This window comes from Neofelis nebulosa, chromosome 1 (genome assembly GCF_028018385.1).
Source record: "Neofelis nebulosa isolate mNeoNeb1 chromosome 1, mNeoNeb1.pri, whole genome shotgun sequence".
Classification (NCBI taxonomy): Eukaryota; Metazoa; Chordata; class Mammalia; order Carnivora; family Felidae; genus Neofelis; species Neofelis nebulosa.
This window is the reverse complement of record NC_080782.1, coordinates 237,234,335-237,261,526: the sequence shown is the minus strand read 5'-3', so window position 1 is coordinate 237,261,526 and position 27,192 is coordinate 237,234,335. Positions and strand designations below refer to the sequence as shown.

Below are 27,192 nucleotides of genomic sequence, written 5' to 3'. Positions count from 1 at the left end.
CCTAGAACTGTCCTGGAGGAAGGAAACGTCCACATCAGAGTTTCCAACCCGTGAGGAGAGAGCGGGCCTGAAGGAACGGGAAGCCTTAGTCTGCTGTTCTCGGCTGCTAACTGGCCAAAGCCTTCCTGGTCGCCGAAGGACCACGGAGGGCCACCCGGGGCTTTTAAGAATGGGAGGTTTTGCCCGCTGCCCATGAAGCAGCAGCCAGGAGACTCAAGGAGAGGAGTCTGGATGGGCTCAGCGTCTGCACACTTGATAAGGATTTGTTGAGTGGGTAACTCAACACGAAGAAGGGAGTGACGAATCAACAAAGGTCTGGAGCTCCGTCTTGGGCTGGCAGGGAGTACAACATCCTCGCACACGCAGGCCACGAGCCGCCTGGAGCGGGGGTGTGAGCACGTGGGGAGGCCCCGTGTGCACACAGTCGGGTTTCCCAGCTCCTGCCTCCTTCTAGTCCCCCCAAGGGAGTGAGCGGGGGCTCCCTCAGCTTCCCTGAGCCCAGAGGGGCCAGGCGTTCACTGGGGAGCGGTTTTATTCCTCTCTCTCCGGCCCTCTTTGGTTTCCTCTTAGCGACTTCACCTTGCCTGGGCCTCCCTTTCTCCCAAGATCCTGGAGGCAACAAGGTTAGAAGTACAAAATAGGCTTCGACGCAGAAAGCATTAGCAGAGGTAATGAGGGTCATTTCCTCGTGATAAAATAACATTTGGACAATTTCCCCCTGGGGATTGTTGTTCAGTGCAGTTGGCAATGCACAGTGAGTGCTCTTAGAAGTGTTCCGGAATAGGGGCGCCTGGGTGGCTCGGTCGGTTGAGCGTCCGACTTCGGCTCAGGTCATGATCTCACAGCCTGTGAGTTCGAGCCCCGCGTCGGGCTCTGTGCTCACGGCTCAGAGCCTGGAGCCTGTTTCCGATTCTGTGTCTCCCTCTCTCTCTGCCCCTCCCCTGTTCATGCTCTGTCTCTCTCTGTCTCAAAAATAAATAAACGTTGAAAAAAAAAAAGAAGTGTTCCGGAATAAAAGTCCAAACTGTTCTGACTACGATCAGCTCACCCAGAGGATATAACGATTGTATCTCTATCTAATAACCTAGCTTCAAATGTATACGGCAAAAACACCCCAGCCGAACGCAGACGATAAACAGATGTACAAACCCAGGGAGAGACATCGACATACTCCTCTCAGGAATTGACAAACAGATAAAAACAAGCCACGCCCCCTTTCTGGAAAACAGTAGGGCATTATCTTTAAAATCACGGATATGCACACCCGGAACTTCCAAGTCTAGGGATGCACCGCCGAGGTCCCTGTGCACATGCCCCCCCCCCCATGGCCACAGTCAACGATATCCATTGCCAACAGCCCCGCACCACAGCCCGTTTCCCATCTACAGCCAAGTGAATAAGCGATCGAGGCATATGCATACGAGAGGACCACACACCTCAGTGAATATCAGGGCAGTGACCTAACAGTACAGATGAGTCTCAAAGAAACGTGTTGAGCGAAAGAGGCAAGATAAAAGAAGCCGTGTGGCATGGTTCTATTCCCATAGTGTTTAAAACCAGTCAGAGCAAGAGTGTGTCGTGTAAGATACATACATAAGCGATCACACCATAAAGGAAAGCAAAGAGCCAGGACGGTCGTCACTCTGGGTGGGGTGAGGGTGGGGGGCTCCCCAGGTGGGGGGGCCTGGGGTGCACCTTGCCCTCCACTTCCTGACTCAGCAGTGATTCCCCGGCGGGGGGGGGGGGGGTCCCTTTATAATTCTTTCTTAAACTCTTGTTACGCAAGTTTATGTGTGTCCGTGGTATTTACCACCACAAGCTCAGTGTTTCAAAAACGTAAGAAAGGCTGGGCCAAGTGCCCCCTGGGAGCTGTCCTGGCCAAGAAGTTCCGCCCTTGTCCTTCTCTGCTCCTTTCACTCGCCTGCTCTTTCTCCCACCTTCGGGCACAGGAGTCCCCCCAAACCCCCAGGGTGGGGGGGGGCCTAGGGCACGGCAGGCAACCTGCAGGCTACAGGTCCTGTCGTGAAGGCTCTGGCTGTGGCTTCTCCCCCGGGGCGCAGGACCTTCCCGGGGTGCCTGTTGGAAAGACTCGGGTGTGGGCTCGGAGGGCATGACCACTCAGCCTGGTCTGGGTCTGGGTCTGGGCCCCGGGCCGGCCTCCAGCCCAGGCACGAGGCCGACTCCCCAGAGCCAACACTGGCTTTAACTGGGGTCCACGTTAGGCGTTGTGGTCCGAAAAAGCCTATGTTCACCTCCCTCCCTGTGTTGGGCACATCAAGGGGAGGATGGGCTGTGTTGGGGCAGAATTCAAAGACTGTGGATCTTCAACCCCTTGACCTCGTCTGTTCCCAAAGTCCAGCACCTAAGGGTGGAGGCGAACATGGCAAAAAGGTAAGGCCAGGCCTTTGGGCCAGGCTTCCTGGCTCCCCCCACCCCCCACCCCCCCCACCCCGCCCCACCAGACCCCTGCAGGGAGAAGGAACCCAGAGCAGAAGACCAGGCCTTTGGGGTAAAATCTCTGAACCAGTCTCCTTCCATCCCTCAGTCAGAAATATCTGATCCTCCAAAGTGACCTGATGCCCGGACGCTTCCAGTCCACACTGGGGTCCCAGCCAGGTCCCGAGGTTTCCAGAAACCTCTTCTTCTCCAGTCCGATTGCTGACATCTATACATAAGGTAGATTCCCAGAAACAGACATTTTTTCTAAAGCTGACAAACCACAGAGAGTCCACATAAAGCCTGAGAAATGTAAGCCTTGGGCCTACTTTTCCTCTGCCGTGGGAACCCTGCCGAGTAACATTCCCCGGCCGTGACTGCCAAAAACGGGCAAGATCACCCCCCTCGGGCACCGGGCCATCTCCCTGATGCTCTGAAGGCCCCGTCACAGGCCTCCAGACCCCCCCACCCCGGGTCAAATCTACTGCAAAGACCTACAAAAAGGAGGCTTTGGCCGGCTTCCTGGCTCCCCCCACCCCCCCCCCCCACCCCCCCCCCCCCCCCCCCCCCCGCTGCCCCACCAGACCCCTGCAGGGAGAAGGAACCCAGAGCAGAAGACAATAAGGAAATAGCTCCCGAGTCGGGAAGACTGCTTCTCGTGGTGAAGTAAATCAAGTTCTGCCCTGTTACCTTACGGCCATAAACAAAGTCATCTCTCTTCTAACTCACAGGAAGCCCCGCATCCCGAGGAGGGCGAGGTCCAGGCCACCTCCCCGCTCCCGCCTGCCGGCCTATTCCCTGCCCTTCTTCCCAGCACAGGCCCTCTCCTCTCCACGCCTCGTGCCTCCTGCCCTTTCCCTTCCGGCCACTCGAAAGGGCTCAGACTCCCAGCTCTACCTCCTGTGCTCCCATGAGTCTTTGCCCCTGGGCCCCGGGGGCTTCTCCCCAGGGGCCTCGCCAGGCCTCCGTGGCGTCCTCCGGTCCTTCCCCGGCTTTGCTTTCTGGGAGCGCCTCTCCACCGGGCCCCCTCGGACATCTCTGGCTCTTCCCTGTCTGGCCCATTTGTGGCCTTTAGCTTCCACTCTTGCCCCGTCATCAACTCTCTATACGGCCCCAGGGTGACCTTTGAAACACAGAAACCAGACCTTGCCCGTGTCCTGGTCAGAACCCCCAGTGGCTTCCTCTCGTTTTCAGGTGAAGATCCAAAGTCTCTCCCAGGGTCCCCGTGCCCGGACGACTCGGTCCTGCCTCGGGCTCACCTCAACCCTTGGCTCTCGTCTTCCGACCCCCTCCTCCAGGCAGGCCGGCTTTCTTGCTGTTCCTTAAATACCAGCTCAGGCCCAACCCGGGGTCTTAGTTCCATTGGCCCTTCTGCCCCAGAAAGTGTCCCCTGGGTCTCCACACGGCTCCCCGCTGCCCACGGAGTTCCGTCTCCACTCTGGTTTCCTCACTGGCAAGGCCTGTCCGATGGCTGCCCGTCCACCATGAATGCACTTACCCTGTCGTTCATACATGTGCACGGCGGTCTACACTATATGCTGTTCACCGTGTCCCCTTCACCAGAGCGATCATCGGAGCACAGGGATGATCCTTTGGTAGCCTGATTCATTTCTGCATTCCTGGAACCTAGAATTCTGATGCACAGTAGGCACTCAATAAAGATACCTTAAATGGTGAATCCATGAAAACAAAATATATATATATAGGAATAGTTTAAACGTTTTAACTGAAAACACATCTATCATTTATTTGCCGATGTTTTAAATATGTATATACACGTATTTTTTTAAGTAAACTCCATGCTCAATGTGGGTCTCAAACTCAACCCCAAGATCAAAAATTCCCTGCTCTACCAACGGAGCCAGCCAGGCGCCCCTGTGTGCCAATATTTTGACATAGGGCCAAAGCCTTTCCTTTGAGCATGGTGCCCTCACTGGGGATCCTTGCTGTCTCTTCTTTTTGCATAAATCATACCTATACTGTGTTATCCACAATTTCAACTTCTTTAAGGTGGCATGAGGGGCACCTGGGTGGCTCAGTCGGCCGAGCGTCCGACTTCAGCTCAGGTCACGATCTCACAGTTCATGAGTTCAAGCCCCGCGTCGGGCTCTGTGCTGACCGCTCGGAGCCTGGAGCCTGCTTCGGATTCCATGTCTGCCTCTCTCTCTGTCTCTCCCCTGCCTGCACTCTGTCTCTCTCTCTCTCTCTCAAAAATAACATTAAAAAAATAAATAAAATGGCACGAAATCTTAAAGACTCTTCAAAAGGACTTCCAGTATAGAATTCTTCCATATTCTTCTTATTTTCTCCCCAAATAATTGCCCTTTTATTGAGAGTCTTTCCAAATCATTTAACTTAGTTCTCAAAGAGACAACTCTTCCTTTTCTACACTCTTCATCATGATTTACGTAATATTAAGTTGGTTGGCAGAGTAGGTAATTAAATTACTTGATCACTATAACCTGTACTGTGGACTTAAGCTGGTTTAGGAATAGACACCACTCAACTCAAGGGGGTTGGGTGAGCTGGAGGGCCGCCATGTTCATTGGGCTGTGGGCACCTGCCAGGGAGTTTGCTCTGGCGAGTCGGCTCGGAGGAGGTCGGAAAAAGAAACCTGTTCTGCGGTGTAAGAATCCTGGCACGAGCCCATGGCCACTCTGATGGAAACCAGTGTGGACCCCACCCAAGAGAACGGGCAAAGCCAAATCAGGTCAGCTAACTGCAACAAGGATCCAAGCGGAACCCAGGCAAGAAATCTCCTTCTGCCCCTCCCGGCCAGGGAAATACCCAGCACGCAAAGGAACTGAGGTTTAAGCCATGATGAAAGTTGGACTTTGATAAATGTAATTATCCTGTATCATTGATTAAGAAGCCAAACATAGTTCTCACTCTCTAGGAAGAATGACTAAACGGTGATTCTCAATCCCGAATAAATAAACTATCCCCTTCAGGGATAAGACTTCTGAACCCAGAGTGACCCCGGCTTTTGACTCTTGCTTTCCTCACTTGGTAACATTTTTATGCCAAACCCAGGCGTCTCATCCACCCTGTTGTTCTGCCCACTTGCCACGCATGCGCTGATGAGACCACCGATCGGCCTTGGCTGTGGATCCTGTCCCGACCACACTCCCCATCCCATCATTCACGGAGACCCCCTGCCTACTGGCCCCACGGCCGGGGTCCTGCCCTGCAGGGTAACTCTCACGCACACACTGTTCCCGGCGAGTGTCACCCTCCCCCTCGGATGCCCGGGCTTTGAAAGCCCAGCAACTTCTCTCTGCTGAGCCCTGGTCTGTCATGCCTCACCTCCGTCCCAGCAGGCCGGGCCCCTGTGGCGTCGGTCCTGGGCTCTAAAAGCGATGTGACACGTTTACGACCCTGCGGGCATTTTAGCTACAGCTTTCAAACCCTCCTTTGGAACGAGAAGGATGAAGGTCACAGCCAAAATCCTTTCCTCTGGGGCCCTCTCACGGACCTTTAGGACCCTCGCTGACATCAGACCACGGCTGAGGTCACACCCTCCCCTCTCTGGTTGTGTTGGCAAGTCGGTTTCTTAGATGCAGAGGTGAGCTCGTTCTACTGCTTTGACTCACACTACGGGGCCCGCTTCTGAATGACCTGGCGTTTGCAACACGCGAGGGGTTCAGCGGCAAACCTTGGACGACCCGCGACAACGCCACTCGCGGGTGAGAAGGGGCCGGGAAGAAAGATAGGGCTTCCAGCCTGCCTCAAGGGCACAAGTGTTGGCTGGGCCATCCGACCAGATGCCAGGCAGCGTTTCGATTGTGTAACCACTTCTGCCCTGACTCATTTCTCCATTATTTGGCTTCCTCCGGCGTTTGCTTAAGGGGAGGACACGCTGTGTAGGCCTCACGGTCCCGTAAGGCAGGTGTTCCACTTGGTCCGCCCGGCAGGTTTATTTTTAATTATAAATTAACGGCTTCTGCATTTTCTTTACAGCGTGGGTCTGAGACCGACGACCTTGAAGGTCTGACAAGATGGTTTCTGAACTCGAGAGGCTGAAGGCCCGACCCCAGATAAACGCCTCTGCGAGGCTTCCCGACGTGCGGTCGGCCAGCCCTAGCTGACGAGCGCGCAGGGCACGGGTTCTCAGCCCGGGCACTGCGGTAGCTCCATAACCCAGCCTCGGCGCAAACCAGTTAAAAGCAGAATCTTGGGAGGCGAGACTGGGACAGTGACTTTTCTTAGAAGCTCCCCGGAAGAGGGGCGCCTGGGTGGCTCAGTCGGTTAAGCGGCCGACTTCGGCTCAGGTCATGATCTCGCGGACTGTGAGTTCGAGCCCCGCGTCGGGCTCTGTGCTGACGGCTCGGAGCTCGGAGCTCGGAGCCCGGAGCCCGGAGCCCGGAGCCCGCTTCGGATTCTGTGTCTCCCTCTCTCTCTGCCCCTCCCCTACTCGTGCTCTGTCTCTCTCTGTCTCAAAAATAAATAAACGTTAAAAAAAAAAAGAAAAAAAAAAAAAGAAGCTCCCCAGAAGATTCTGAGCTGCCAGGGTTGAGAACCACTGGCTTCGTGGATCTCTCGAAGAGAGAGCCCTCAGGTTCTGGAACCAATTTAAACAGTCTTTTGATCTGTATTCTACTAAGCATTTGTAATATCACCAGTTACCATACACTGAGGGCCTAATATGTGCCAAATACAATGTACTTTCATATACAGTAAAACTGAAACCCAAAAGCAATTCTGTAAGGTAGATATTGTTAGCCCCATTTTTTTTTAAGAGGAAGAGTGAGAACAAGCATGTGGGGGTGGAGGGAGGGAGGGAGGGAGGGAGGGAGGGAGAGAGAGAGAGAGAGAGAGAGAGAGAGAGAATGAATCCTAAGCAGACTCCACATTCAGTGCGGAGCCTGGCTCGAGCCTGGATCCCACAACCCTGGGATCATGACCTGAGCCAAAATCAAGAGTCAGACGCTCAACCGACTGAGCCACCCACGTGCCCCTGTTATTTCCACTTTTAAGTGTTTTATTTTATTTTGTAGCTCAGAAAGGTTAACGTGAACAAAGCTTGCGCAGCTGGTTAAGTACAGAAGCCAGCGTCTCAGCCCAGGTTTATCTGATTCCAAAATCCGAGCTTGCCCCATCAGGCCATGTCGTCGCTTAGCTCTTAATCACGGTAAGATCGGTGGTTCCAATGTTTGGACTGGTAATGCTTTTTTACCCCCCCAAATTCCATCCATAGAAAATCTGGACCGGGAAGACCGTCCCTCCAGAGGCTGCTGGGTGAGAATAACTGTCCGTGTTCAAGAGGCCCAACACATCTGTTATTGTAATCTAATTTTGTAGAACAAGGAACTAGAGGATAATTTGGCCATAAATCATATTTGTGTCTTTAACCAAGGGGCCAACGTCATTGATTATGTAAGAACCCATCCTCTTTGCTTATTTTAATCCTGGAGGAAACGATAGCCTTCCCCACTGACTTCACTCTGGCCCTGATTTGGGAGACAAACTGCACTTCCTGAATCTGACCACACTCGTGCACGGGACAGTGGAATTAGGCGCATGAAACACCGAGACAGAGAGCCCTTCTGATTGCAGAAGTAACTCCCGAGGGATAAGGGACCCATAGCATTACCCTAAAAGCACTTGTGGGGACAGGCCTCCCGCCTGTTCCCACACCCCCAGACCGACAGCCCTGTTCGGAATCATCCCAGGGGTGGCGGCACCAGCTCTGGGTTCTGTAACAACCGTGGGGAAACCCGGAAGCCGAGCTGAGTTATCCAAACGCCAGCGCACGTGGGACCTTGATCAAATCACTGTGCGTGAAGGCATCCCCTTGGGAACTGGAGAATGAGGCGTCCACAGCCAGTGGACGAGCACGGTGTTGGGGACATGATCCACAGCACAGGTGCGGGGAGAATTCTCATGACGACACAGACATTTTTCTCAGCTCCACGAGTTTCCGATGATCGATCCGTTCCAGCCCGAACCGTGAAATGCTCTTCCGTAGAAGCAACTGGTAAATACAACGGGTAGGTTCATAAATATTTGCTGAGCAAATGGCGGGAGTTGGGGATGGAGAGTGGCAGGTCCCCCAGGACCTTTTGCATTTATTGCCCTAGCACATTATATAAAACTCACAGTTGCTAAGTGAGGAACCCGAGCTCCAGAGAGCACGTCACCAGTATGTGGCGGGACTGATTTTCAAGCCAGTTCTGCCCGCCTTTGGGCCTCATCCTCTTCTCCGTACCACTCTCCGAGGGCATCGCAAGAGAGGACTCGTCTGTCCAGGATGATGGGCTCCAACTTTGGCCCAGCTCTCATCCCTAGAGAAGGTCTCGGGTTTGGCCCCTTGAGAGAGTCAGCTCAAAACATCCGATACGTACCCGTCTGTCCGCAGGGCCCGGTGCCACGTGCAGTTAGGGATGAGCCAGACGTGGCCCCGGAACCTCGGGCAAGTTGCAATCTGGTAGCCAGGCAAGCCCGCCTGCCAAGCGCGGCCGGTCAGGGGAGACGAACGAAAGCAACTGCATCCAGCTGAGCGGCGGGTGAGGCTGCATGAGGGCTGGTGTTCCAGATCGGCCTCGAAGGATAAACAGAGGCGGCGGGAATGGCATATACTCAAAGCCCTCCAAGTGGGAAAACTCAAGACTCGGGGCAGGGGAGGGGGGGGGGTACGGTCCACAGGGCTGTCCGTGCGCTCCGAGCCTGTCCTCCAGGGTCCAAATCCCGGCCTCGCCACCTTGTTAGCAATGTGACTTTGCCAGCGAGTGAACCGACCCTCCCCACCCTCGTTTCCTCTCCTGTAGGATGGGAAGCGATCCCATCTGCCTTCAAGCTTCCTGCACTTTCTTCCACACCACTTGTGAACAAGCTAGGGTTCCCACAGGAGAAAAACATCCGGTGGGGGGGGTGGGTGGGAGGGTACCAAGGTGCACTGTGATGATGCGTGTGAAGGCCTGGGCCCGATTCTCGCCCATAGAAGTGCTCCCCAAATATGAGCCGCTATTTTGGGTGTTTGGGGCGGCCTGATCTGACTGCAGGTCGGATAGGGGCCAAAGGATCCTCCCCATCCAGAACACGCGGCACCCTGCTCGGCATCCATCAGACACTCACCGTAATATCGTCCCTCAACCGCGCTGACCCTTCCCAGGGAAACAGAGATCCCTCCAAAGGGTAGGCAAAGGCAAGGATTAAAGGGGACGTGACGCTCTCTACGACGCCCGACGCGTCGCAAATGTTACGTGAATCTGGCCTCTTCCAGAGTCAGCTCCAGGCCTTCTAGTCCTTTCTGACGCAAGATAGTACAAGTTCAGTATTTCTCAAACTGGAATCGAGGGAACACATGCATTCCATGGGACTGCATGGACGAAACATCAAAAAAAATCTTTTCTGAGATGTATCATAACAGCCACACAAGAAGAACGCTAGGCACTGCTATATAGCTGTCTATGGTATTTTTCTTTTCTTTCTTTTTTTTAATGTTTATTTATTTTTGAGAGCGAGTGAGTGAGCATGAGCAGGGGAGGGGCAGAGAGAGAGGGAGACACAGAATCCGAAACAGGCTCCAGGCCCTGAGCTGTCAGCACAGAGCCCGACGCGGGGCTCGAACCCACGGACAGCGAGACCACGACCCGAGCCGGAGTCAGATGGACGCTCAACCGACTGAGCCGGCCAGGCGCCCCTATACTATTTTTCAGTAAGGTGCGGCTAAGACTAAGGACCAGAGATGAAATCAGGGCCAGACAGGCAGACCAATGAAACCGAAGAGAGGTTCCCCGAGAGCTACAAGTTCGTGTGGGATTTCAGCACGTGTTATCAACTCCATGGGGAAAAGACGTTTGACTCCGTGAATGGCCCTGGAAAAACCAGCGAGCTATTTTGATTACCTCCTTCATCCCTACAGCAAAGATTCTTACGACGTGCACAGAAAATGGATGTGATCATTTTCAAGTCATTTTCAAAATGCCCACCTAACGACTATTCAAGCGTCTGCACTCAGCAAAAGACTCGCTCTGTTGAAACACGGCCGATAAAGCAGGTCACGTTTAGGGCTCCCGGGGCGTCAGCCACACCGCCTCACTCTGCACCACAAACTCGTTCCCGTTTCGGGGCCTGTGCGTCTGCCGTCCTGCCCAGTGACCGCAACGCTCTCTACCCGGCGCGTTGCACAGCTCACTCGTTTCCACCCTTTGGATTCGGCTCAGGTGTGGCCTCCTCAGAGGCCTTGCCTCTTACCCCGATCTATGGCAGGCCTCCCTCATGGTCACGCCAGCCCATGGCCCTCTTCCTTCTCTTCCTACGCATCACGGTATCCAATGCTGTGTCCCGTTTGCCCTCATGGGAGCGTACCTTCCTTGAAGGCCAATCTCATTCACCTCTTCGTGGCCTGGAACAGCACTGAGCACAAATCGCGTGCTTAACACGTATTTCTTGAATGAATCAACGAAGAGAATGACCCCTTCAGTTTAAGTTCCTGTCCAGAGTGTCCGAATGACACTCTTTTTCAAGGAGGCGGACATGTGGTTCTTAAAAAAAATTTTTTTTTTTAATTTTAGAGAGAGAGCAAGAGAGGGGCAGAGGGACAGAGAGAGAGAGAGAGAGAGAAAGAGAGAGAGAATCCCAAGCAGTCTCCATGATCAGGGCAGAGCCTGATGTGGGGCTCAATCCCACGACCCTGGGATCATGACCTGAGCGGAAACCAAGAGTCAGACGCTCAACCGACTGAGCCACCCAGGCACCCCGACATGTTTTCTCTTAACCATAATAGAACTCTTACTGATGGACCGGTTTTCAGTCTTCTGTTTTAGTTTTAAATGCCTACCCACCTGGGCTTGGTTTATCTCTTGTATATCTTGAGTTCAAGAAATTCTACCTATTAGAGCACTATGGCTTTGCAAAGGCACGGATTCATACCTACATACCTACGGCAACTAAAGTGTTGGCTGATTATATTTAATACTTTGACATCAAAAGATGATATTGCCTCCAAACCAAAGCTTCTCTGTTGGCCTTCTGCTGCCTTCTCAAGCTGCTGGCCCCCCATTCAGGTGTTCGTGGCAGACGTCCAAGGGCAAAGGAGCTCCATCGGCCAGGGTTCCATCTACAATGACTGCAGATGGGGAGCGCGTGTGCTGCTTGCTGTGTCCAAGGCAACACCCCCTCTCCCCGTTTCCATTTCCTGCACACGTAGTGGCCTCAGACCCAGACTGATCCGTGGGAAGACTAATCGCAATGGGGTGAAACTCCCTTACGCGATGCGACCTGCTCCCGACACCTGTCCCTGTTGGTAGCTCCAGGCCCAGAATTCCTTCCTGCTCTTTCCCTCTTTCCTCTGCACCTCGAACTTTTAGCAAGGGGCAAAACCAAGATGCTTTTACTAAATGCACGTGCTCTCTAGATGACAGCTCTCCCCAACCGAGTCAAACAGAGAAGGAATGGGATATTGCCTGTGGCCGATCGTATTTTCCAGAGATGGCCGTGGTCACCTCCTATCCCACCTGTTCTTGCAGGGTGACCCAAACATCCCTCCCACCACAGGACGGGATAGAGAGATGTCCACCTCCCTTCAATCTGAGTGAGCCTTTGGAGCGGACTCAACCGATGCTGTAAGGCAGAAGTGAGGCCACGTGGCTTCCGAAGACGGATCACCAAAACACCATCGTGCACTACCGCCTCGCCCTCTCGGGAGACTCCCTGTTGGATCCCAGCCGCCATTCTGTGAGTTGAGTTTGAGGTGTCAGTGTGACGTCTGTGTGGAGCTACCCAGGAGACACAACTGGACACATGGGCCTAGAACCCCAGGCACCTGGGCTAGCGGTGAAGCTCCGATAGGGTCTGGCGTCAGGTGATCACTGAAGCTGTGGGAGCGGATGGAGATGCCCAGGAAGGAGAAGAGAGCAAAGAGCCCGGAAGAGAACCCTGGAGAACAGCAATACCCTGGGACCGAGCGGAACCCCCCCCTCCCACCGACTTCCGCAGCTAATTCTTCAATCATGCCCTCCAGGTTGTGTGCCAGCATCTTGTGTCCCAACCCCCCAGCTCGGTTCCTCCTGCCACCACCTCTTCCAGGCTCTCAAGCCTTCTTGATCGGATTACCACAAGCTTCTCGTTGGTCTCCCTCTTCCAATCAGGAGGGATTGACACCCACACGGCTACTAAAATGAGCCCCCCAGAACGTCATTCTGAGAAATTAGTCATCTACTTCAAACACTTCGAAGGGCCCCGGGGTCCATTTCCGTAAAATCCGAACTTGTTAGCTTCGTACATCAGGCCTCTTGGATTTAGAACAACACCTTGCTTGCCTCGAATTGCCAAAGGTACCCTGCTCGAGCCATGTGAAACCCACGTTTCCCAAATATGCAGTGCTCTTCTGTGCTGGGGGCCTTCCCACATCCTTGTTTCTTTCTACCTGGGATGCCTCCCCGTCTCCTTTCCCGGATCCGGATAACCTTCCTTCTTGAAGGCTCGGTCCAAGTAGCATGTCCTCCGGGAGGCCCTCCAAGCCCGGCAATCTGATTTAGGATGCTCTTGCCCTGTCCCCACGTTACCTTATTTATGTGCCCATTATGGCTCTCAACACTCTGCATCACTGCAATTAATTCTCGATTTGTCGGTTTCTTCCTGAACTGAATATACGACGTCGCATTCAACTCTGTGATCTCGGCAACTGGCGCCTAATAGCACTTTTCTTACTTACGTTTTCTTTTTCTTTCTTTTTTAATGGGCTAATGTTCTACACCGTAAGCTCCACGAGGACAGAAATCACGTCTTGGTCATCCTGTCATCTTGACGTCCCTTGCGACAATGGGTGCGACGCTTTTCCCGTAATGCCTCCTTCCCCCAGTTCAGGAAGGAGGTAAGAAATGTGTTGGGTTACAGCCCACGTTTCTAGACGACACTATGGGAGCAACTGTTGCCCTGAACTAGGCGTTTCTCCTACAGGACAGTACTACTTTTGCCGTTTTATGAGCGAGGAAATGTGGGCTCAGGGGGCTAAGTGACTTGCTTAAGGTCCCGAGGCCGGAAGGGTCTGCTTGCCGGCTCGGTGCGTGCGATTTCGTGACATGCCAAGAAGGCAGTAAACATCACGGTCAGTGAGTGATCAACAGTTCAGACCCAGACTGGGAAACACCCCAAGAAACCTCTGCCAGAGACACTTGGAGAAGATTCTCTGGCACAGACCACCGAGCCATCACACAGCAGCTGGGACTGAAAGATGGTTCCGGAGCCTCTTAGCTCCGTCTGGACCACACCACCTGCATCCCACAGTGGGCAGCAGCCAACTTCTGGGAGTTTCTTCAGACCTCGCCAGACCAGGGTTTGATCTACCCAGCAGTAAATCCACTTTGCATAACTTCTTTGCAAAAGTTTTCAAGTTGCCCATCAACGTTTTTGTTGTTGTTGTTTTTTTTTTTAAATCCTAAGGCCTCTCCAGGGTCCTTAAAATCGATCAGTTTTCCATAAAAGAAAGGAAGTATTTTCTTGTTGTTGTTAATTTTATTTTACATCCAAATTAGTTAGCATCTAGTGCAACAATGATTTCAGGAGTAGATTCCTTCCCCATTTAGCCCATCCCCCCTCCCTCAACCCCTCCAGTAACCCTCTGTTTGTTCTCCTTATTTAAGAGTCTCTTATGCTTTGTTCCCCTCCCTGTTTTTATATTATTTTTGTTTCCCTCCCATCGTGTTCATGTTTTGTCTCTTAAATTCCTCACGAGTGAAGTCATATGATGTGTTTCTCTGGCTAATTTCACTTAGCATAATACCCTCCAGTTCCATCCACGTAGTTGCGAATGGCAAGAGTTCATTCTTCTTGATTGCCGAGTAATACTCCATTGCGTATATATACCATATCTTCTTTACCCATTCATCCCTCGATGGACATTTGGGCTCTTTCCATACTTTGGCTATTGCTGATAGTGCGGCTATAAACATGGGGGTGCATGTGTCCCTTCGAAACAGGACACCTGTATCCCGTGGACAAATGCCTAGTAAGTAGTGCCATTGCTGGGTCGTAGGGTAGTTCTATTTTTAGTTTCTTGAGGAACCTCCATACCGTTTTCCAGAGCGGCTGCACCAGCTTGCATTCCCATGTTGTTGTTGTTTTAATGCAAGGGCAAATGATACAGATGTAATTATTTCCAGGAAAAGCTTTCAAAAGGCACCCGACATTCTTCAACACGAGGCTAATTTCATCAACTTGTCCTCAGTTATCAAATGCCTCAAAACCGCTACAGACTTGGTAACACGTCCGGTGGGCTCATCAAAACCGAGTAATTACCTCAGAAGTACAACAGTCCTTCCAACTTTGTACCCCATCTTAAATTCTAAAGTCAAGGCTTTGCGTGTGTGGCACGTAGGGGTACACGCTGAGCGCGTGAAGGCCAACGGTGCACACGCGACCACGGCAAGACCTCCCCAAACTGCCAGACGATGCCAGTTTATGAAAGGCAAATAAATGCTCGTAAACAAATTGTACCTCCACACCTCGGAGCACAATGATCTGACCCCAAGCCTCGTCCTCTTCGTGGGCTCCCAGCAAAAGGCTCCCCTCTCCCCAAGTGTGCAAGCTAAGAGTCCCCCCCACCCCAACATGCCTTTTCCCTCATCCCCTGCCAGCCAGTTCAGTCCCAAGTCCCGTCCCCCCGAGGTCTCATCACACCCACGCTGGCCCCCTCCACACCCCTCTCCACACCACAGCCAGGAGTATCTTCCGAAAGTAAAATCTCCCCACCCCCGCCTGCTTTGGGCATAGGATCATCAACTTCAACCCCAGTTTGTATCTTTACTTTCAGTACATTAAATTATTTTAATTTTATTTGAGAGAGAGAGAGAGAGAGAAAGAGAAAGAGCATGAGCAGGGAAGGGGCAGAGAGAGAGGGAGACCCAGAATCCGAAGCAGGCTCCAGGCTCTGAGCCATCAGCACAGAGCCCGACGCGGGGCTCGAACTCACGAACCATGAGATCATGAGCTGAGCTGAAGTCAGATGCCCAACCGACTAGCCATCCAGGCGCCCTCAAACCAGTTGTAATCAAGAGCTATATAAAGACCACATATGATGAACAGAAATCAGACACTACGCTACCTATACTGTGTTTAGGATAGGAATGCAAAAATATATCTGTTGAACAGAGTGCAACAGTTGATACGACTTTTCGAATGATAAACACACGTTAACACTGGGAAAGCAGGTAAGGGGTTACTGGTAGTTCTGTTTTCTGAAGCCTCCATTATTAGATCTAATAATCTAACCCACGGACACACAACTTTGCAAGTTTACCTTCCTCATCGTTCTATCATCCTTGTTTTTTTCCCCTTAAAGTGCGTGCAAAAACTCTGGCAGGTTATAAAAAACCAGCCAGTAGAAGTCAAGAAAATGTTCATTTCTGCAGCCTAAAATAAACAGCATTTGGAAACTGGTTTTTTTTTTTTTTTAAGTTTATTTATTTTTGAGAGACAGGCGGGGGAGGGGGGAAGGAAAACGAACAGGCAGGCAGAGGGGCAGAGGGGGGGAGACACAGAGTCCAAAGCAGGCTCCAGGCTCGGACTGTCAGCACAGAGCGGGACGCGGGGCTCGAACCCACGAACCGTGAGATGACTGGAGCTTAAGTCGGATGCTCAACCCACTGAGCCACCCAGGCGCCCCTGGTAACTGGTTTCCACCTGAAGGGAAAAGCTACCGGCGAACAAAAGTTTGTTAAAAAAAAAAACAAAAACAAAAAACCACACATCCAATCACCGCATTCATCATCCCAAACTGCAGAGACAGCATGATTTTACTGCTTTGTTTTCTGGGCCTCGCAGCGGATGAAGACCTTGGAACGACATGGCTGAGTCGAGCAAAATCAGGATGCCACTTTATATTCTCCTGCAATGTTACTTATAAATGACCCAACATGCATTTTCCCGCGTGCGCCTGGGGAGGAGGGCGTCCCTCCTGAAAAGCGAGGTTAGGGTTCAGGCCACTTTGCATGGGTCTTCTGTTAAGTCGGTCACAATTCCGCAGCCTCTAAAATCCAAAGGACCTGAAGTTTCTTCCGGAGAAAGCATTTGGAGCCGAGGTGGGAAGTGCTGTATTGAGCGGGGGAAGACGCGCCCAAGGCCATCCTGCCTGCTCCACCTGGAGGCAAAGCGAGTCTGGAGGCAGATCCGGAGTCTGGTGTTTGTATTCCACCCACAGCGCTCCTCCCAAGTCAGGGACTGGGGACGGGATGCTTCCCATCCTAATGACCTGCGGCAACCTAATGACTGAGTCCTAAAGACTGTGTGTGGATACAGGGCAAAGTATGAGCCCTGGGATGCAAAATAGGGCCCGGGGCTCACCCTCCGGCTCCCTGCCCCCTCCGGGAAGAAGAGGACCTTCTCTAGCACAATCTCCCGGCCAGTCTGAGAGCCCCACCTACAGTCAAATGAAGATGAGCACTTCATTTCTTAGTTTCTCGGTTCCTCACTGCGGCCGAACCACCAGAAGGCTTTCCCTGTGCCTGATATGACCTCTCTGCCCTTCCCACCCCTCCGGCTCAGTTCAGCCACCACAGCAAAACACCCTCCAGGGGGGAACCCTCCCCAGGGCCCCCTCCACACCCCTCCCCTGAAATTTCCCAAGACCATTCCTCACGTGATCGGGTTTTCGGATAACGCTCCAGGTCAACACTTGATTGGCGATAATAACCGTACAGAGAGACGATCCAGAACTTTCGAGGAGTTCCGCCCCAACGAGTCCCAAACCCAGATGATGAGAGACTCCCGCGAACTTGCCAAAACTGGAGGTCTCCTCTCCGATGAATCAAAAATCGCTGCGGGTGGGTCTCAGGAATCTGAACATCTGTACAACTCCCCCAGTGATTCTGCTCAGCACCCAGATATGGGAATGACTCGGCAAATCAATATACAGTGGGACTATCTTTCTTGATCTTAAAGCAGAACGTTGCTTATTTGAAAACAAATTAGGAGGTAGGAAGTTTTAATTAAGTCGTGATGCCAGGGTTTAATTATAGGGCAAATCATTGGCAACAGGTGAGGACATTTAAGAAAGGAGTCAGTTATTATTATTTAATGATTATTTTTGAGAGAGAGGTCGAGCGAGGGAGGGGCAGAGGGGGACGGAGGGCCCGAAGCAGGCTCTGTGCTGTAGCAGCCTTATGCGGGGCTCGAACCCACGAATTGTGAGATCACTAACCCGAGCCGAAGGTGGGACGCTTAACCAACTGAGCTACCCAGGCACCCCAAAAGGAGCTGATTATTAAGGTGGATTATAATAAGAGGCCTAGGATACAGAATAGCATAAGCCTGTTTTCTCAGGAATCGGGTCCATAGGAGCAGCCTGAGTGAGAATTCCCGAGAGTAAGTTAGAGTTTCTCCTTAGGAAAAAGGGGAGGAAAGTATGGGAAGCAGGCTTAGAAATTCTATTACCAAAGAATATTATGAGTGTTTTTCAATTCCTTTTACACTTCGTATCCCCAACCCCTTTGACTGTTTTCGATTCCCAGATCTCTCTGCGAGCCTAGCAATCCGCCCGCATCCCGTGGAGGTCAATGATACCTTTCTACCCCATTCTTCTCCACCTGTTCTGTATAGCTGTGTACGTGTTCAGATGCACAGCTGACCTTCCTCACAAGCTACTTCCTGACTCCTTTCTAGGTGGTGGACTCCTCGGAGGCGAAAACTATGCCTTCACCTGTAGGCATAGTAATGACCTACAGAGAGCGTATGAGTTATTTGTAAACTTTCTGTAATTAGTATTAGCTATCTGTAAAAATCTTTGGATAGTCTCCAACTCTTCCAAAAACTTCAAAGGAGGGATTACTTCCTAACTCATTCTATGAGGCCAGCATTACTGAGACCAAAGCCGGACAAAGGCAATTAAAAACACGTGACCAAAAAGAAAACAAAAAACAAAAAACCACTACAGACCAGTATGCCCTATAAACACTCAGGCAAAAATCATCAACAAAGTACGACAAACCAAATTCGGCAGCATATTAAAAGGGATCAGACACCAAGACCACATATGATTTACTCCCCAAATGCAAGGACTGTTCAACCTATGAAAATCACTGTAACACATTCACAAAATGAAGCCACTCTCCCTCCCCCTCGCGACCATCTCCATGATACAGCGTTTCACAAAATTCAATACCCCTTCTCGAGACAAACCTTCAAACTAGAGAGAGGAGAGACTAACCTCCTCGACAGGACGAAGGCCATACATGAAAAATGTGCAACGTGGAGCTAACATCGCACTCGATGGTGCCGGGTTGAAAGCTTTTTCTTCTTAGACCAGGAACAAGGCAAGGATGCCAGGTTTCACCACTTATCATTCAATGCAGTGTTGAAAGCTCTGGCCAGAGCAATGAGGCAAGAGAAAAAGAAATCAAGGGCACACAAATTGGAAAAAGATGAAGTATCTGTTTGCAAATGATAGGATCTTATAGGTAGAAAATCCTAAAGGCTGCCCCCAAAACTGTTAGAATAAACCAATTCAGCAAAGTTGCAAGATACAAAATACACACAACTCAGCTGCGTTTCTAACTGCACTCACAAATGAACAATCTGAAAAAGAAAATTAGGGGAACAATCCATTGACAATAGCATCAAAACCAATACAGTACTTAGGAATAAACGTAACCAAGGGTACACTGAAAACTGTAAAATATTGCTGAAAGAAATTAAAGACGGGGGCGCCTGGGTGGCTTAGTCAGTTAGGTGACGGCTCTTGATCTCAGGTCAGGTTATGATCTCACCGACGGTTCGTAAGATCAAGTCCTACATCCGGCTTTGCGCTGACAGCGTGGAGCCTGCTTGGGATTCTGCCCCTCCCTCCCACCCTCCCTCCCTCCCTCTCTCAAAATAAGTAACCATACAAAAGAAAGAAAAGAAATTAAAGGCAACATAAATTTGAAGACATCTCGTGTTCATGGACTGGAAGACAGATTCAATGCAATTCCTATCAAAACCTCAATAGCAATTTTTGCATAAGCTTCATTTATTTTTTTAAATTTAAACCCTAAAGTTTGTATGAAATTTCACGGGATCCTAAACAGCCAAAACAATCTTTAAAAAGAACAACAAAGTTGGAGGCCTCATACAAAACTCACTATGCTGTAAGTGCAATGAAAAGTGTGCCTGTGGCCTAACAACAGACATACAGACCAATGGAATAGAACAGAGCCCAGAAACAAACCCTCACATATAACGGCCAATGGCTTTTGACAAAAGAGCCAAGATCATTCAATGGGGAAAGAACAGTCTCTTCAGCAAGTGGTGCTGGGAAAACGGGATATCCACGTGCTAAAGAATGAAGCCGGATTCTTACACTGTATTTAGAAATTAACTCAAAATAAATCAAAGCCCTAAACCTGAGAGCTAAAATATATAAAGCTTTTAATAGAAAACACAGAGGAAAAGTCTCATGACACTGGATTTGGTGATTTCTTAGATAGGACACCAAAGGCACAGTTGATCAACTGGACTGTGTTAATATTAAAAGCTTTAAAAATATATTTTTAATGTTTATTTTTGAGAGGGAGACTGAGTGTAAGCCAGGGAGGGGCAGAGAGAGAGGCAGACACAGAATCCAAAGCACGCTCCAGGCTCTGAGCCGTCAGTACAGAGCCCGACGCGGGGCTCGAACCCATGAACTGCAAGATCGTGACCTGGGCCAAAGTCGGATGCTCAGCCGACTGAGCCGCCCAGGCGCCCCAATATTAAAAACTTTTGTGCATCAAAGGACACTCTATCGGAGAGTGAAAAGACAACTCTCAAAATGGGAGAAAATATCTGAAAAGGGATTTATATTCAGAACTTCTAAAGAACCCCCACACATAAACAATCCAATATTTAAAAATACACATCCAATTAAAAAAAAAAAATAGACAAAGACCTTGAATAGACATTTCTCCAAAGAAGCTCTAAAAATGGCCAGTAAACACATGAAATACTGCTCAACATCACTTATCATCGGGGAAATGCAAATCAAAACCACAGTGAGTTATCCCACCACCCCAGCTGGGACGGCCACCACCAAAAAAACCTCCAGAGAAAAGAACAAGTGTTTATACAGAAGCCGGAATGCTACTGCCCTGCTGGTGGGGAATGGAAAGCAGGGCAGCCATTGTAGAAAACCACACAGAAAACAGTTCCTTAAAGAGTTAAGCCTAGAACCACCGTATGACCGAGCAATTTCTCGTATATACCTGGAAGAACTGAAATCAGGGCCTCACATAGTTGTGTTCATAGTGGCGTCACGATAGCTAAAAAGTGGAAACCACCCAAATGTCCGCCAAGAGATGAAGGTCTAAAAATGGGGTGCATCCATGCAATGGAATATTACAGAGTCCTGACAGGGAAGGAGATTCGGACACCTGCTTCAACCGGAGTGAATCTTGAAACATTAAATGGAAGAAGCCAGATGCAAGGGTACAAATACCGTATATTTTCACTGATAGGAGTTACCTAGAGCAGTCACACGGATAGAGAGTAGAAAAGTGACTAGGGGCTGGGGGTCAGGGAAATGGGGAGTTAGTATTTAATGGGTAGAGTTTGTTTGGGAAGATGGAGAGCGGTGATGGCTGCACAACACGGATGGTGCTGAACGTCACTTAGCTGCCCACTTAAAAATGGCAGAAGCAGGAAACTCCAGGTTATGTGCATCTTCGGCCATAAAAGAGAACCCTTTGATTATGAAAGCCACAGAGAAGAGCTTGGCAGTGAAGTTACACCTATTTGAAATCTGGATCCGTTTTCCGGCTGAGGGGCTCTGGGGCAATTACTCAACCTCTGGAGAGTTTTAGTTTCTTCTTAACATTAAGAAAACGTAAAATGCTGAGTGTAGGGCCTATCCTGCCATCAACTAACAAGTGATGGGTTATTTTAGCAGCTCTGGAAATTAAAAAAGGTAAGTTATCATAGAAAAACATAAATGACAAAAGGTAAAAAAGCTTCAAACGAACATGAACACATACTGGGTGACAAGGACACTTGAAAAAAAGGGAGGGAAAGTCCTGGCTTTTCAACAGTTCGAGAAGCTGTCTTGAATACAGCGAATTTCACTTATTAAAAGTTCAGTATGGGGGGCGCCCGGGTGGCTCAGTCGGTTAAGCGGCCGACTTCGGCTCAGGTCATGATCTCGCGGTCCGTGAGTTCGAGCCCCGCGTCGGGCTCTGTGCGGACAGCTCAGAGCCTGGAGCCTGTTTCAGATCCTGTGTCTCCCTCTCTCTGACCCTCCCCGTTCATGCTCTGTCTCTGTCTCAAAAATAAATAAACGTTAAAAAAAAAAAAAAAAAAAGTTCAGTATGAAGCATGTGATACAGAGATCTAAAAAAGAGAATGCAGGGGCACCTGGGTGGCTCAGTCGGTTGAGCGTCCGACTTTGGCTCAGGTCAAAACCCATCTCAGAACCCATCTCGTGGTTCATGGGTTCGAGCCCCGCGTCGGGCTCTGTGCTGACAGCTCAGAGCCTGGAGCCTGCTTCGGATTCTGTGTCTCCCAATCTCTGCCCCTTCCTTGCTTGTGCTCTGTCTCTCAAAAGTAAATAAATGTAAAATAGATAGATAGATAGATAGATAGATAGATAGATAGAAAGCAAGCAAGCAATCGTAGGTCCCCACTGGCGGTCTAGTTCACCTGTTACGAAGCTTATTCTAAGAACACTGTTCCAGAGAGATGAATAAATAAGAGTGTTACCAGGACAGGTCTCCCAAGAATGAAGAGCGGTGGATTAAGTATAGCAGATTAAATATAAATAAAGGCAAGGTATGGAAATTTAAGTTACTGAACAATGGAACGGGATCGCAAGTACTCAAGCACAGGTGAATATTCTCAAGTGACCGATTTTACAGGAGCGAGGACTACACCGCAAGGGCTAAGGGAGCGCTAAAAACAGTAAGAGTCTAGGATTCTAAATTTACATTTTTAAACTCGGAATTTTTGGAAAGGCAAGGCTACTACGTAAAGACCAATGCAGGCACGGGATTACAGGCGCTGGTTCACACACACGGAATGCTGTTCTCGGAAAGTCTCTTTGGGTAACAAAAGCAGCAAGTTTGCAGCAAGAGCAGTAAAGGCACTTCCCCAAGTGTATACAGCTGAAGCTGGAACACCACAGGGGTCAGGGGCACCATGTTTGTGCAGCCAAAAAAATCCAGGTTGAACTTTCAACTCCCCCCAAACTTAACTATTAATAGCCTACTTTTTTTTTTTTTTTTTTTAATCTTGAGAGAGCGAGAGAGACCACGCAAGTGGGGAAGTGCAGGGAGAGGGAGAGGGAGAGGGAGAGGGAGAGGGAGAGGGAGAGGGAGAGGGACAGGGAGAGGGAGAGGGAGAGGGACAGGGAGAATCCCAAGCAGGCTCCACATGGTCAGTGAACAGCCTGATGCGGGGCTCGTACTCCCAAACTGTGAGATCGTGACCGGAGCCGAAATCGAGAGTCGGGCGCTTAACTGACTGAGCCACCCGGGTGCCCCCCCAATAGCCTACCGTTGGCCTGAAGCCTTACCGATAACATAAACAGGCGGTTAACACACATTTTGGATACGTTATTACATACCTGCGTTCTTAGAATAAAGCTCAAGTGTTCAGAAACTCCTAAGGGAAAAAGTGTTCACCGTACTACGATACCGTGTCTGAGGAACAAAATCCACTTAACAAGTAGGACCCACGCAATTCAAACCCATGTTGTTCAAGGGTCTGCCCTTCCCATTCTCAAAGACGTTTTAGGCAAAAAAGGGGGAAAAAAACACACTTAAAAACCCACAAGCACAAATAAACCAACTTTAATAGATATTATTTTGTATTTATATAGCGCCTTCTTCAAGAACCTTAGATGCTTTACAGACATTATATCTAATTAATCCCCACAACAACCCTGTGAGGTAGGTATTACTCCCGTTTTACAAGACAGGGAGACTGAAGCACAGAGAGGTTAAGTGACTTGCCCAAGGTCACACAGTTAAATTCACTGAGGAGCCAGGACCTGAGCGCCTTAGCCTCCCGGCTCCCAGTTTAATACCTCATGAGAGAATCTTTAATGAAAAGTATCCTTAAAGAAAGTATCAAGAGTAGTATGTTACGAAAGTGAGGTCTTTCTACTGCCACCACGGAAAAGAAAAACCCGATACTGATCGGTAGAGGCAACGAGATCCATATATTACACATTTCCTTTTTTCCCTTTTCCTGAAGTCTCACGGCCCCCGTCTTGAGCAATCGTCTACAGGTAAAGTTTCTGAGACAGGAGCCGTACGACTTAGCAGTGAGACTGAATTTAGCATATTTACTTTCGGTTACGATGACCTGTGGAAATTTTTATTCCAATATACAAAATATGGGACAGCCATCCCAGCAAACATGTACATAGTTAGCAATCGGCCGCCATTTACACCGTAAACCCACCCCTCGTTTCAGTCACAGTCAACCAACAATCTCACAATGCTTCCTCTCTGGGTCCCTTCTCTCGCCATACCTGCATTTGCCCCCCAACCCCAACCCTGTGCTTTTAAAGTCTGCTGCGTCTCGGGTGAGCTTCCAAACGTTTTACGCAGACGCGGCTGTACTGAGAGTAAAAAGGAAATTGAGACCCATCGCCCCACAGTCCCTCCCCTGACAAATCATACTATTAAACAACGGTGTAGATGTGAACAGTGTGCGACTACCAAGGAGCTCAACGAAAATGCTAGAACTTGCTTCGACAGGACATTTCGCCTTGCCTTTTACTGTGGTTTTTACAATGCAAAATGGAGACACGAACACAGCGTGGTATCCCAGTGCTGTACCTCTGTGCAAATGACCTCATCTATCTTTCTCATACATGCTGTGGCCTAACTCAAGTAAACAACGGACTCGGCCTCACTCTACTTTCTCTGCGCTGAAAGCTACGGAAACACAGCCGTAAATCCCGAGACAATTTGGTTTAAGCCCTCAAAATAAAAAAAATGTATCCACCTCCCCCGTCCTGTGACCTTCCCCTCCCCCTTCCCCGCGTTCTCAGTCGTGAGTCTCTGTGCAACGTTGTAACCAGGCGGGCTACGCAATCGCGATCGGTATAAGCCCGTTCCAGCCGGCCATAAGGCTTTAGCGACTGTATCTGAAAAAGCAAGGTGTCACAATACGTCGTAATTTTTCTCCCAGCGTATCTGTCTAAAGAGCCCCATTAGCCAAGCGACCCTGTTAAAGATCAGTTCACGGAACGAATATAGGTGAAGTCATTTCCTGAGCTAAAAGATACAGATAATAAAATGTTAATAAATAGCAGCAGACAAAAATTTTTTTTCGTGGTTTTTTTTCATATTCAACAGTATTAGTAAAATAAGTTTAGAAAATTACAGCAATTAAAAAAAAAAAAATCACTGCCTGAAAAGACTTGAAGAACATCCAAGGCCTGATTGCTATGATTCTGAATATACAGTCAATTATTTTCTGCACGTTACATTCGGCCACCGTCAACTCACTGATGCATGGGGAAGCGTCAACCTCAATGGTTTACATACACTTTACATTACATATATTACTTCTTAAAACCCCCGACAGAATGAAGTCTTGACAAATGCAAAGCTTAGTTTCTGAACACTCTTCCAGTAGATCTGCAAAGATTGGGGGGGGGGGGGGGAGGGATGGGGAGAAAAGGACTTGCTTCGTGTGTTTCTGGTCTGCTTCCTTAAAATTTCATCCTCGCACGGTTTGCAGCTAGGCACCCAGGCTGCTGGGGTTACGACAGGTTCCTTCTTCCCAGGGTAAAGAATGACATTCGAAAAGAACGTTAACTGCCAAGACACGACTTTTCCGAACACGGCTGCAACTTGAAACGTCAGGGTATTTAAGGATTCTGAAGACTGGTGAGCCACCACTGCACCAGAATTTCATCGATGGTTCCAACCGTGACAGGGAATTTCTGATAAGTTTTTTTACTTTACAAAATTAAAGCTGAGTAAAATCAGTGACTTATAAACCATGACAAAAGGACAAATATTTAGTCAGAGATATCAGTTCCTCCTGAAAAAGAGTATTTACCTCTTCTCAGTGTAATTTTTCTTAAGGTATCTTACGATTTAAAATGGTTTAAAATTCACCTTAAAAATAGAAACAAACAAAAGGACGAGTTCAATTGACAAAAACTAATAAAAATAAGCTCAAATTTACTGACAGAATCATGGGCACTTCATACAATACTTAGACTCTACCAGTTTTAAGTAAAATAAATAAGAAAAAAACTTATAATTACAAAGCCAGTCTTTCCCCTTGGGGAAACAAAAAGCCACTTTTGACCAGTTGTTCCCTACATATACATATACTGTATATTATTATAAGCTTCTTCAGAGAAGCAAAACATATTTGTCTTCCTGACACCGGATTCTAGTCATCTGTTCGTTTTTACATCAGAAAGGCAACTGCAAGTGTTGGGCCCAAATGTAGTTCTGGTTTACGCCTGAAAAGACCACCGGATGTTCCTTCTATGTGTGTGTATTCGACACGGGCAAATTTACGCGGTGCGTTCAGTATCACCTCCCGAAATGATCGCTACAACCCAGCACAGATTCCCACTCTTTCTCCTGCACCCCCAAGGAGTTCAAACCATTACTGGTGCAACGAATAAAGAGAAAATGCATGTCAATTACTGGAAGGCGGTTTCCCGAGAGGAGCTGCTATCTCTGATCTCACTTCCTTGTTGTGTGGAACTGCACGGACGGCATGATACCTGAGCAAAGAAATCAACTACCATGATAGGAAGAGCGTGTGAATCCACAGTCTTTGCTTTATTGTGTGCAAAGTGTGCTACTGCCCCCTGAGCTTCCTGCATTTCTCTTTTCTTGAAAAATCAGTGCTTGATCCTTTGCAAAGTAACCAGAGAAGAAATGAGGCAGAAAGTATCTCTTCATCACGGTCCCCCTCAGTCCCGAGACTGATAGAAAAGGATGTAACCAGACTCAGAGTTCTTTGAGATATCTGATGTCAACCCGTAGAATTCTTCAATAGCTTGTGCATCAATTTTCTGCGGGCAAAATGTAAACATTAGTACGAAAGTGAGCTCTTGGAACTGCTTCAATCCAATAAAACCTTCCACATTTCTTAGAATCGTGTCTTTCATTGGGGCTATAAAACAGCTCTGCACAGTAAGAACAGCTTAAGTTAAAAGGGCTGATGATGCCAAGTACTGGTAAGAACGTGAAGCAAACAGGACTCTCAGACACAGCTCGTAGGAATGTAAAACGATTCGGAGACTTTGGGGAAATGTGTCACATTGTCTTCTAAAGCTGAACACACAAACTACCCTTTGATCCAGCAATCCTATTCCTAGGGAACAGAATTTCTACCTGGACTGTAAGAAACCACGAATTCCCAACCATTCGTGACCTACGAAAATGGCAATTTCAGATGGTCCCACCTAACACACCCAAGAAAAATGAGTGCGCGTGTCTAGCATAAGACTTACACCAGGGTCATGGAGGCAGTTTTATTTCAGTAAGGGGCAAAAAGGCAAGCTTCTAACTTGTTCTGTTCTGACAACGGGCAATTACAATAAAAAAGAAAACCCTACTATTGGCAACACGAATAAACTGCTAGATACAATGATGAGCGGAAAAGGGCGGACACAAAAGAAGGCATATTGAATGAGTCCATTTATATTCAAACAGAGGCAAAACAATAATGAGAATGATAAGCCTCAAGAGAGCCTGGAGCCGGTGAAGGGGATGGTGGGGAGAAGGGAGGAAAGCTGTGAGGACGGACCAGAAAGAGGATAAAGGAGGCTCACTGGGGTGCTGAGAGTGCACTTGATCTTGATAGTGGTTACGGTGTGTGTGTGTG

The 27,192-nt window shown here is 49.3% G+C and overlaps 1 protein-coding gene across 4 annotated transcripts in view; it reads right to left on the bottom strand.

Annotated features, from left to right (window-relative positions):
- Positions 1–23,152: 23,152 nt before the first annotated feature.
- The window catches only part of USP12 (ubiquitin specific peptidase 12), a 104,267-nt gene continuing 100,227 nt past the window's right edge, over positions 23,153–27,192 (bottom strand). For all 4 annotated transcript variants that reach the window (XM_058689175.1, XM_058689191.1, XM_058689184.1 and 1 more), the window contains one exon: positions 23,153–26,377. In XM_058689175.1, coding sequence (XP_058545158.1) covers positions 26,276–26,377 — 102 coding nt within the window. In that variant the 3' untranslated portion in view covers positions 23,153–26,275. The remainder of the gene's footprint in view (positions 26,378–27,192) is intronic.